At 40.1% G+C, this 12,431-nt stretch overlaps 1 protein-coding gene across 3 annotated transcripts in view; it reads left to right on the top strand.

Annotated features, from left to right (window-relative positions):
* The window catches only part of CDH6 (cadherin 6), a 125,088-nt gene extending 112,877 nt beyond the window's left edge, over window positions 1-12,211 (top strand). For 2 of the 3 annotated variants that reach the window (XM_036088432.2, XM_036088431.2), the window contains exons 10-12: window positions 706-823; window positions 961-1,212; window positions 6,212-12,211. In XM_036088432.2, the coding sequence (XP_035944325.1) occupies window positions 706-823; window positions 961-1,212; window positions 6,212-6,702 (861 nt within the window). In that variant the 3' untranslated portion in view covers window positions 6,703-12,211. Of the gene's footprint in view, window positions 1-705; window positions 824-960; window positions 1,213-2,846; window positions 3,206-6,211 lie in introns of those variants that run through there. The other variant, XM_078066593.1, reaches the window with a different exon arrangement.
* The last annotated feature ends 220 nt before the right edge of the window (window positions 12,212-12,431 follow it).

A 12,431-nucleotide genomic window follows, 5' to 3' on the forward strand; every position in this document is an offset into this window, starting at 1 on the left:
TGTCAAGACTGCATTTCTAAACAGGCTGTGTCCAAAGAGTGCCTGATTTTTTTAGTTGAAATGTTTTCATAGATCATTGTGGTATTTTACAGCTTTGTGTCTCTCTAGGGCAGTGTTTCCCAACCCATGTGATTTTGCCCCTAGGGGACATTTGGCAATGTGTGGGGACATTTTTGATTGTCACAAAGAGTAGTGTGCTATGGGTATATAGCAGGAGGAGGCCAGGCTTGCTGTTAAATATCCTACAGTGCCCAGTGGGGTTAGCCCTACAACAAAGTATTATTCCCGGCTCTATTTCCAACCCATTTGTTCATTGCATAAAGTGGATTCATTGTAAATTTTCTAGAGGCTACTGTTTTAAAATTAAAATAGGAAATCAGGGGCGCCTGGGTGGCTCAGTCATTAAGCGTCTGCCTTCAGCTCAGGTCATGATCCCAGGATCCTGGGATCGAGCCCTGCATCGGGCTCCCTGCTTGGCGGGAAGCCTGCTCCTCCCTCTCCCACTCCTCCTGCTTGTGTTCCCTCTCTCTCTGTCAAATAAATAAAGAAAGAAAATCTTTAAAAAAAAAAAAAGATGCCTTAAAAAATAAACATAAAAAAATAAATAAAATTAGAAATCACGTAGTCAAGCAATTTACTTCAAAACTGTAAGGAACACTTTTGAGTTAGCCGAACTTCATAGCAGCTTTATGGTTTTGATTTTAGTTGATTCAGACCCTACGAGCCATTGACAAAGATGACCCTTACAGCGGGCACCAATTCTCCTTCTCTTTGGCCCCAGAAGCAGCCAGTGGTTCAAACTTTACCATTCACGACAACAAAGGTAAATGCACCCAAGTTATCTTCTCTGTCTATATATTGATAGCTTTCTCTCTCGCTCTCTCTCTGTTAGCGTCACAATTTTTCCAATCCACGATGTGGTATGCACGTGACATTCACCACTTTGCTTTCCGGTTGCAGATAACACGGCAGGAATCTTAACTCGGAAAAATGGCTACAACAGACACGAGATGAGCACCTATCTCCTGCCCGTGGTGATTTCAGACAACGACTACCCAGTCCAGAGCAGCACAGGGACAGTGACTGTCCGGGTCTGTGCATGTGACCACCACGGCAACATGCAGTCCTGCCACGCGGAGGCCCTCGTGCACCCCACGGGCCTGAGCACGGGGGCCCTGATCGCCATCCTTCTGTGCATCGTGACCCTACTAGGTAAACTGCTTCTCCCTGCCTCCTATGTCCCCATGCTGAGGGGCACACACTGTTACTGTGACACCCTAGATTTATCCGCCTCCCCCGGTAAGGCATACAGCCCGATCTAGGTGAGCAGAGTTATATGCTAAGGATCTGTGTTGTTCAACCATGAACTAGTTTTGGCTTGAAAACAGCTTTGGAGAATGAACAGATGTGAAACTGGCCCATGTCTTCATCTACCCTGGGAATCAGTCCACCCAAAGCATCTCTTGTCTATCAGACAGGGAATGAATCCCAGGGGGACTGGAGGGCACTCTCAATGTGCCCTTTCCATTTCATTTGTTGTTTCCCGTTTAACCTGGCAAACATTGTTAAATTTTAAAGAGAGAAAGTCATCCGGCATGGAGGGTGTGCTGAGGGCCCTTTCTATGAAGGTAAAGTTTAAAAAGATCAATGGGAAAGTGGAAAGAGAAATGTGATGACTTTTTCTCTCTCATACGGGGAAATGAAAAGTGATGAAATTTTCTTCCACCCAGCCAACTTGCTTTGGGCTACCCCTTTGAATCACTAACTTCTTAGCCTTGCTCCCCAACTGCCACATACACAATGTCTATTATTTCTCAGATTTTCAATAATTATCAACTTCTGTGACTGAGGAAATAAATCTGGGACCTAAAAGAAATGAATGCAATCATGGTGAAAATCGAGGTCTAGCAATGATTCAAATGAAATTTTTGTCCCCAACCCATGAATTAAGCACACAGGTTGAGCTCAAAATGTTCAACAGACTGTTGACTGTTGTGAACTAAGAAATCAAATGTTAGTTAACTCAGTCCTTCCAAAAGTCAAAGTAAGCTTGCTACACAAGGGGAAGAAAGGTAAGAAGTTAAGCGTCAACCTGGATTGCATGGGGGCGGAGGGGGACTCTTTTTAAAAATTACAATATAGTGTTGAGAAGAATAAAGAGTAAAAGACCTACATTTTTCCAAGAAGAGAATGCCTAGGGATCCCTGCTTAAGAGCTTCACATTCCATGTCAATTTTGCTAATTATAACAGAAGTCTTGAAACTTAACTACAGAACTGTGATTCTCTTTGTCAACGAAGATTTGGGAAAAGTATTTTAAGATATGAAGATAAATAAAAGCTGACAGTATGCAAAGACAAATCAGTGTTTCTAATGGTGTGAGTCTGTAAAAATTGTTTTGGAAGAGAAGGATACAAATATTCTTTTTGATTAGGGGGAAAAAGGTTATTTTTAGAAGGGCTGAATTGGCACGGCTGTAGTCAGGGAGAATTCCACAGACTCTTCCGTGGTCTATAGAAGGAGAGCTGACTCTCATCTCAAAGAGGTGATTCTTCCTTTCCTTCATCATCTACCCATTTTCTCTCCCTTCCCGCCCCCCCCCCCGGCTTTTTTCCTCCTCACCAACTACCTTTATCCTCTCTTCATCATTTCCTTCCTCCAATAAATTTGCTGTTTCCTCGGGACTCCTAACTTGTCTCCTTGCTCCTTACATCTGGTCTAGTGTCTTTGGAATTCTGTACCTAATTTAAAAAGGAGCTCAATGGGACTGATCCTTTACTAGGCTAACACTGTGGGCTACACACTGGCCAAGATGCTTCACAACTGTTCTTCTCCTTTAACCCTCAGAACCATCTGGTATATATTTATCTGCATCTCAAATAAGAAAACCAAGGCTCCAAGAAGTGCAGTCCTGTAGGCACGTCACACAGCTAACAGGTGGTAGAACAAAGTTCCAAACCCAGATCTTCCACCCCCTGAGCCTTGGTGCTTCCACACTGCACTCTACTTTCTTTGTGAGCTCATAGAAGGCAGGGCAATGTCCAGGCTGAAACAGAGCCCGAACTGCAAATGAGACAATCGAAGAAGGTGGAAGCAAACCCGAGATTTTATAAGAGAAAAGCCACACCGATGTGGGAGGAAATCTGCAGTCAATAAAGTGGATCCTGTGGCATCTCTTGTTTTATTTACAAAAATAAAACCACAGTGAAAACAACTACGACATCTCGTGTCTCTATGGTGCTTTAGAGTCTACGAAACTTCCACATTTACGAACTCATTCCTGATGACAACACTGGGGCACTGTGTTATTGCCTCTCTTTCATGGAAAGAAACAGACGTAAAAGGGTCAAATCCTTTACGTGAGCCTAGGCAGGCTGATTTCAAATGCCTTGCTACCTTCTAGCTTTATGATGGGATTTGAAAGCAAATTGGCCCAAGCATCCCCCTCCCCCTTCCGCCCCCCGCCCCCCCCCCCCCCCCCCCCCCCCGCCAAAATCTCACTGCTGTCCTCTGGCCTCAGGGCGTAGAGAAAAGGGAAGAGGTCAGTTACTGGGAAGAAAGCTATTACTTTCCCAGAATGTATTTTTTTGTTCCACGTGCTCAGAACTCACATCTTCAGTCGATAAAAGTTAGCTTTGAGAAAGACTTCCCTTCTAGAATTTCTGTTCAGATGTACATTGGGCTAAAAAGAAAAGATACAGGCAGCTGTAGCTGTAGGAGAAGGAGGCAGTGAAGAAATGCCTTTGAATTACCCAACGTGCCCTCTCTTCTAGGTATTGCACTTTCAGGTGTGCAAAGGACCAAAACAAAAGATACAGATCACTTAAACTGGGGCAGAATTAGGTAGTGATAAATGCCTGCTCTCTTGCCTTAAATGATGACATGAACCGTGGTACATAAAGGTTGAATGCTTTGGGAGACATTAGTCTTGATTCTATTCACTATCCCCAGAGGCCATCCTTAGTTACAATCCTCTGCTTTGCAAATCCTTGCCATTGGTCACACTGGAATCCGGCATAAAGGATAGATTATGAACATCCCTCTGCCCAGAGCGCTGCAATTTTCCACCCACCAGCACCTCAGGGTAAAGTGAGGACATACAGAAGCCTCCAAGCCCCAGATGACATGGCCTTTTCCTACTCCCTTCCTGTCCGGGCGGGGCTCCCTCAGGTCCCGCCGTAGGGTCTCCTGGCTGTTTGTCACACACTCCAGGCACCCTCCCACCCCAGGGCCTTTCTTCTAGCTCTGTCCTCCTCACCCGACAGCCCCTTGGCTGACTCCCCACACCTTTGCTCAAATGTCACTTCCTCAATGAGGCAATCTCCTCCTACAAAGCATATACAGCCTCTCAGTCATACACAGAAGTGCTCTTCACCCTCCTCCTTCCGCTCTACTCTTTGTTTACACTGTACATATCACCTTCTAATAATTGCCTTATTTATGCTACACATTGTTCGTTGTCGGTCTCCATCCACCCCCACCACCACTCCTGCCCCCCTCCTGATTAAGGTTTTGCACCGATAGTGCCTAGAACGGGACCTGGCACAGACAGAGTAGGCACTGCATAAATATTTCGTGAATGGACAAATACATAAACGCCCTGAATGGCTGGGACAAATGAGGCATGAGGATGCTCTTTGGCAGCAAGAGAGAATGTGTACAATTACACAACCACGCACTTGAAATGGCAACAGTGGATAGCCTTTAGAAGTAGTCTATAATCCAAACATGCTTGGTGATTAAAAGTGTTGGCTTTTTAGTCTGACCTGGATTTCAATTGTTTGCATATGGGACATCTCTAAACTTCAATTTCCTCTATGAAAAATGGTTACTATATTATATAATACATATATATACATTATAAAATGAAGGTACCTACTTTGTAGGGCTGCTGTGATAATTAAATGAGATTCAGTATGGAAAGCACTTGCCATAGTGCTTGGCATATAGAACTCTCTCGATAGATAACCAATTATTAATAACACTATTAACACCTGAAAATTTAATATATAGATATCTGGGTATGCATATATCCATCATTATATAGGTAGATATACATAGTCACCAAAAGCCATTATTCTGTAATCCTTACTACAGTATTTCAATCTTTATGGCTCATAAAATCTGGACCACGTTACGGATGAGAAAGTAAAAACACGTTACTAGTACTTCCTGTAGTAAACACCCCTGGACCAACCCAGTTTAACAATGCATTTTCTGCCCCGGATGGCGTTTCCTCTCTAATCTGTCACTGTGTTTTTATTTTCCCACCCGTATGTCCATTCAGAGATGTGTCTCTCTACAGGTAGTCAGCTGTGTTCGACCCAGTCAGCTGTGAAGATACATTAGGAGCTCGTTAAACACAATCCTTGCTTTGCCTCTAATTTGAGTTAAGGAGGAAAAATCCAAAGAACGAACATTCCAGGCGACAAACTTACAGGATATGAACCTCTGAAATAATTTTTTCAAGTTCCCTCTTAAATGTGTTTATTTTGTTTAGCTCAAACAGAAATAAGCTGGTGCGTGTCTTATAACCTGCCCCCTTTTAAATGGGCTGATCTTTAAGTCCAGAACGGCTTTCTGAATTGTATCTGGGCCTCTCCAGGTATTATCTGTAATCATATTTCTTCTATGTAGAAAGGTATGCAGACATTCACATCTCTACTTTGGGTTTCAAACTAATTTTACACTTCTCCCAGGGAAGAAAAAAAAGAAGAAGAAGAAGAAGAAGAAGAAGGCATAGTGCAGAAGTTATTTTAGCTGTGGAGTTATGCAAACCTTCAACACATCCCGAAGGTGCCAGCCTTGTGCTTATAAGCAGTTTCAGAGCATTTTAGGTGTTCAGCATAATTTGTACTCTTATTGCCGCACTCTCGCTGTTTGAGCTTTTTTTATTATTATTTTATTTTTTCCTTACCTTGAAAACAAGTTTGCCGTTTCAAAGCAAAAGGGAACTACTGACAAAATATGAAGGTGTTTTATCCTCTACTTAAATCGTAACTCTCTTTCAAATATTTACTCTGGTTTTGGGGGGGAGGGTCCTGGTTTGATCACGCAGGGAGGCAAGCGCAACCTCAAAGCAATAAAAGTTGAGTCTGCAGTTTCCTAGAGAAGTTTTAAAACTTCACATTGGGGCACGGTGTGTCTTGCTGACATTAATTGGGCGGCGAATTAACTTTCCCTTCCCCGTTCTGCTTTGTTTCTGCTTCCAGTGACAGTGGTGTTGTTTGCAGCTTTGAGGCGGCAGCGGAAAAAAGAACCTTTGATCATCTCCAAAGAGGACATCAGAGACAACATTGTCAGTTACAACGACGAAGGCGGGGGCGAGGAGGACACCCAGGCCTTTGATATCGGCACCCTGAGGAACCCCGAAGCCATAGAGGACAGCAAATTACGCAGGGACATCGTGCCCGAGGCCCTTTTTCTACCCCGACGGACTCCCGCAGCTCGCGACAACACCGACGTCCGGGATTTCATTAACCAAAGGTTAAAGGAGAATGACACGGACCCCACCGCGCCGCCCTACGACTCCTTGGCCACCTACGCCTACGAGGGCACCGGCTCGGTGGCCAATTCGCTGAGCTCGCTGGAGTCGGTGACCACGGATGGAGACCAAGACTACGACTACCTTAGTGACTGGGGCCCCCGGTTCAAAAAGCTCGCAGACATGTACGGAGGCGTGGACAGTGACAAAGACTCCTAATGCGTTGCCTTTTGCCTTTTTCCTTTTCCAGTACGACACCGAAAATAGGTGAAGTGGCTCTTTCTTTCTACTTTATCCGCCGCTCCGTGAAGGGTTCTCTGCTCTACCCGTTCCAAACGTCAATGGCTGCAGCCGGTGTGGATCCAATGTTAGAGACTTTTTTCTAGTACACTTTTATGAGCTTCCAAGAGGCAAATGTTTATTTTTTAGCGCATCCAGTTAACCATGTCAGTCAGCCCAGCAGGCCCCGTGCTGGAGGAGAGCGCCAGGAGTGGTATTTTCCCTCGTTCTCTTAGGGCGAGCTGCGGACGGGCTCAGTGTCCCTGGGCTGGTCTCCCTGCTACACTCCACTGACTGGGGTCGGCTGGTCGCTCTGGCTGTACATTTCACAGGCTAATGGGATGAGGGACTGTGCTTTAATGATAAAAATACATACATAGTTTTAGTAAGAGGAGTGAGGGAGGAACAACTGTGAACTTGGTCCTGGTATATCAGCTCACAAGGAGATAACGAACTATATAGATGGGTGTGTATTATGGGTGTGTCGCAAAGAATTTAAAACGGCATTTGCCCATCCTTTTTGTTCTTCAAGAACTTTATCCGGCACCAATGACTATTCAAATCATCAAATCCACCAACGTTTTAAGATTCTTGTTCCTCTTTTGGACTAGAAGCAAATTAAATGGTAACGTTGGAAAACAACAAACAAAATGTAATACCTCATTCCTTGCCACTAACTCATAATTTATTATATATTAAACCTGTGAAAGTTTGCCCTTGTACCATATAAAGAGAAAGGGAAAATAGCTAATGATGTTGACAAAGGAAATATTTAGCATATTTTAAAGTTTGGGCCACCAAATGTACCACAGATCACTTAAAATTATTTCAACCATCAGTAAGCTAACTACAAATAAGTCTAATTATTTAAAATTCTTGAAGGAACTTTTCTGAGACAAATTTTAACTCCTTGTCTGTAGTTGTTGTCAGTATTATTCTAATATACTTGAAAATAGCAGCGTGAAGTACAATAACTCATACTCTTCAGAGACTTTGTACACAATTAAGTTGCATTAGTAAAGATAGATTAAATAAAACTCAAATCCCGCCCTCAGAGTTTAATGGGGAAATGACAGCCAGCCACACTTGAACTTGAAACCCTGTCCTTCACATCTGGAAACATCTATATATTTATATGACATGATAGATATAGATATATTGTTGAGATCATAGTGAAAAACTACATAGTACATGTTTGGAAGACGCTTACGAAGGGAAAAATGTGATTCCCTTCAATAAGAGTGTTTAAGATTGTATTAAAATGATAGTTGACTTTCAAAAGCATTAATATTTTTTCATTGTTTTTAACTCTGTTGCTATGGCAACCTTGCCATCCTTGTCTTTGAACTATAATGATAAAGTGATGGTCTCAAACTACAACGGAAAAGTAATGTACAAGCCATCCAATCTATTATTTCTCTAATTATGCAATTAGCATCATAGTTATTTTCCAGAGGACCCAACTGAACTGAACTAATCCTTTTGGTAGGTTCAAATCATTTATTTCGTATGGCTGTTCTAATGATTTGTATCATTAGAATCTTACATTGTGCAGTCATCAGAAATTTCCAAAGTACTGTAATGAAAACATCGTTGTTTTGAAAACTTAAAAAAAAAAGCAAACCCAGGCTCTGTGTATATACATATACATATATATATAAATATATATTATGTACTTATGAATATGCTGACTTCAATTATTAGTCTTAGGGATTTATTTTCAATTAATGTTAATTTTCTACAGATAATGTTATTTCCATTTGGGGCTACTGTCATATTAGTACATACTTTCTATTTGGAAACATACAGTTGTTAAGTTTTAAATAGGTGTATTACCCAGGAAGTAAAGACGGCACGTTAAAATAAGAGAAATGTAGTCTTTTGGGTTACCCAATTAGAGTGAAAAAGTTTTATATCCATATTCTTCTTTGTGTTACCGAATGGTTTCCTATTTTGTAATGGACTTCCCTGTGTACTAACAAGTATTTCATGTTTTCAGGGGTTTCTTTTGTTAGTTCTTCATACACATACACACACACACACAGGAATGCAAACAAAATACTACAGGAGGGTTTCACTTATAATGAATATCATAGTCACAGTTAAATGTGGAAAAAAGATAGTAAAGTTAATTAGTAAGAACTAGTTATTTATAGCAATAGAACACCACCTTAACCACATGACTTACTGTAAAATCAAAGAGCTCTCTGTCCTTATGTTTCACATCATGTAATAAATTGTATCAAGAAAGACAGTCCTGTAAAAAGAAAGATATCATCAGAAGTCTTCCTTTTGAACTTTTGGGTTAATTGGAATGTCTGAGGGTCGACACTAGCAACTTCCAATGTTTAAGGGTAAGGTTTATTCTCTCCTCATAAGTGAAAGTAAGTAGTTCTGTAGTGGAACATTTGAGATACAATTGGCAGGGTATGTTATCCCACCTTGAAGATGGTACAGTGAGCCAAGAACAAGTTAACATGACTAAATATTGAAATTACTGCTTAATCTCTTACCACAAAACCTGATGATAAAGTGAATCTCTAAGAAATTGGATAATTTAAGACTAGAGCTGAATATTTAGTACTAGCGTCCTGTAAGTATTTTACTATAATTAATACTCTCTGATGTCATGGAAATAATGAGAGCCATACTTTCATGATTCCGTGTGGGTCTCACTTCCTTCCCACCAAGATATCGCGTCAAGGACCCCAGTCAACATGAATGATTACTGGAGAAAAAAACTAGTTTTCAGCTCAGTTTTCACAAAGTCTCTGTCCTGATATTAGATGTTAGTGACAAGAAGGATGGAAGGAAAATGGGAAGAGGTAAAATTTAATATTTGCTTTAGTCACTATGAAACTAAAATTCCTTAATTATAAGCAGATCACTTCTGTGGATTGCTTCAAGGACTTTGAGCCCCTTCTGAAATTTTTTTCCCCTCCATTCAAAGGAGAGGGTTTCTTCAAACCACCAAGATGTTCCCTAAAATAAGCTGGGATTTTTAAAATGTTAAACTACCTTGCATAAGTTTACAACCCCTTCACTTCATAGCCACTTTCTGCTAAAAGGCATAAACATTTGTCCCCAAATAAAAAATGAAATCAAATGGGAGAGAAGAATAGATGGTTCCATGGAACCATAAGACAGGGGCTCTGGGCACAGTAAATAAATGTTTTTTACAGAGCTTTCTTAGCTTTACAGTTTAGTTGTGTGAAGGGAGTTTCAGATACAAACTGACTCCATTTTCAAATGAAACAAAACCTGGCAATTCAATTTTAACTCATTAAAAAAAAAAATTCTGGCTTAGTGTTCATTTTGAGCTCCAAAAAAGTTGTACAAAAATTTCTTAAAAGTTGAATATCTTAGAAGCATCCAAAATTTACAAATCCAAATTAACTTTAGAAAGTTTCCATTACTTTCATTTCTAAGTGCATAAATATTAGATACCCTAATTTGCTGAGCAATACCTTCCATCAAATGCTTTGCCTTGAAATGGGTATGTCATTGGAGATAAATGTATAAACTATGAATTAAGAATTCCTCAATTCTACATACTTGAGGACCATAAAAGTATGCAGCTGAAAGGGAAGAACAGAGTTGGTTCTTGGCCCAAACTAAGTATTTAAATCAGGCACACCTAAATTCATTTTCCCCAGGAACCAAACCACCAAATCAATTATCTTACCCTAGTCACTAGTTTTAAAGCAATGTAATTACTTGGGAAGAACACTCTAGAAAGTCATGATCCCCCCACTATTTTGAAAGGTATCCTCTAAAAAGGATCGTTTTAGTGTAATTTTATTTTTTATGATTTCGTCTAGATGAAATCTTTTTTGAATTGTTGCAGAGGATTAAACAGTCAAGCATTTACATTTAACACTAAAACCCAGGCCCCTCTATCAGATTGTTAAGAGTGGAAAGATTAAGACTTAGTGTATGGATCTTCAGGAAGATGAACTATTTTCCAAAGTCCGACAAGCAGCTTTCTTTTCCAGAGAATACAGAATCACAGTATGGTCTCCTTAAAAGTTCAGTGACTATTATGTTTGCAGCATTTTTAATCTCCCTTTGGCATCTTTATGGAATAGTTTTCTAAAGGGGCAATTTTCTACTAAAAAAATCAGACCCTGATCATATTCAGTGTGCAGAGGAATACCCTCTTAGAAAGGAAATACATTGACTCACACACTTGTTAAAAGTTAATAAAGAGATAGCTCATTTTTAAAGCCAGAAGTTTATGGTCTCTGCATCGTCAATTTAATTTAAGCATTGCTGAGACAATCTTTAATCTACTCCCCATTTTGTAATACCTTATTTATGATGCATTTTCATTTTTTAATTTGGGGGGAATGTTAGCCCGACAGAGCCAGCAGATGAAAGTGCCAAAAGGAGGTCAAATGGAAACAAAGCCTATTACCCACTGTATTTCAGACAGGACCAAGGCACTTAGCCTGAGAGCCACTGGGTTATTAGATTAATTTCAAAAGAGCTTTTACAAGTTGCTTAATTCCAGTTTTTTTTTTTAAAACCCATGGACCACAAACTCAAATTTCTCTTCAAATGGGGTTAATTTGACAAATGAGGCATGGATCCAGTGTTGTGGAAAAAGCATTCCGCTATAATGAGATCTTGGTCTTTCTTGCGAGACTATGTTATTTATGTAAATATGTCTAGAGGCACCTTCTATAAGCTTTTAGTTTTCTATGATCTATTAGTTTAGTGTTTATTAAGGAATCAAATGTATAGAATTGCTAAGGCATTCAGGGAGAATGCTGTGTAGCAAACCAACTGATCTGCTCGGAAGAAACGTAGGAACGCTTCGAAACCACCGTATTGTTTTGTTTGTGATTCTTTTCATTGCTTTGAAAGTAAACTGCCTAAGAATAGGCCTTATAATAAATGCTACGTGCGTCTTCAGTAGTACCAAGCTAAGACAATTTGGCATTCTCCTACTGTGATTTGTGATTTTTAAACCCAGAAAATAAAAGCTTTTTGGTATTGATTGTTTTTAATTAAAAATACTCCCAAGTATAAATTGAAGCTGATGCCACCCTTGAAGATTTGCTGGCTGTAATGCTCAGTCATATGGTTCTTCTATGAGGCAATGAGAACACCTGATAGAAACAACCACTGCTCAGCTTTCATCAACATTTCTAGTTGGGGAGATTTTCATAACTTCACAGTTTACATGAGAAAGCTTCCTGTATTCGAAGGAGAGGTAAGATGATTACCTTACAGCTCAGTGTGGCCGGGCCTTTTGTGGTAGTCAAATGGCAAAGCCACGCTCCTTGAAATGGCTTCTTTTATTTTCCTTTGTTTTCTTAGACATATACATTTGAAAAGAATGCAATTTAAAAAGTGATTTCTCACAAAGAGTTAAATATGCCTTTTGCAAATCAATTTTTGTAACAAGTTATTTATATGATATTACTTAATAAACTGTTTTTTTCTAACTTGTTTTTTTCAATTCTCTCAAACTATTGTTTTTAATCAGAGATTTAAAAAAAAATGTACATGCTGATACACACTTTATCTTTCCAAATCTGCTGTTTGAACCTCTCAAACAGCTAACTAAAGCCAACTTGTTATACAACAATTAGCTTGTAAACAATAGTTTCTCCCAGCCAGCATTATACATCATTGGTGCTGCCCTGAAGACTTCTTACTGC

Source organism: Halichoerus grypus, chromosome 2 (assembly GCF_964656455.1).
Source record: "Halichoerus grypus chromosome 2, mHalGry1.hap1.1, whole genome shotgun sequence".
In the NCBI taxonomy this organism is placed as follows: Eukaryota; Metazoa; Chordata; class Mammalia; order Carnivora; family Phocidae; genus Halichoerus; species Halichoerus grypus.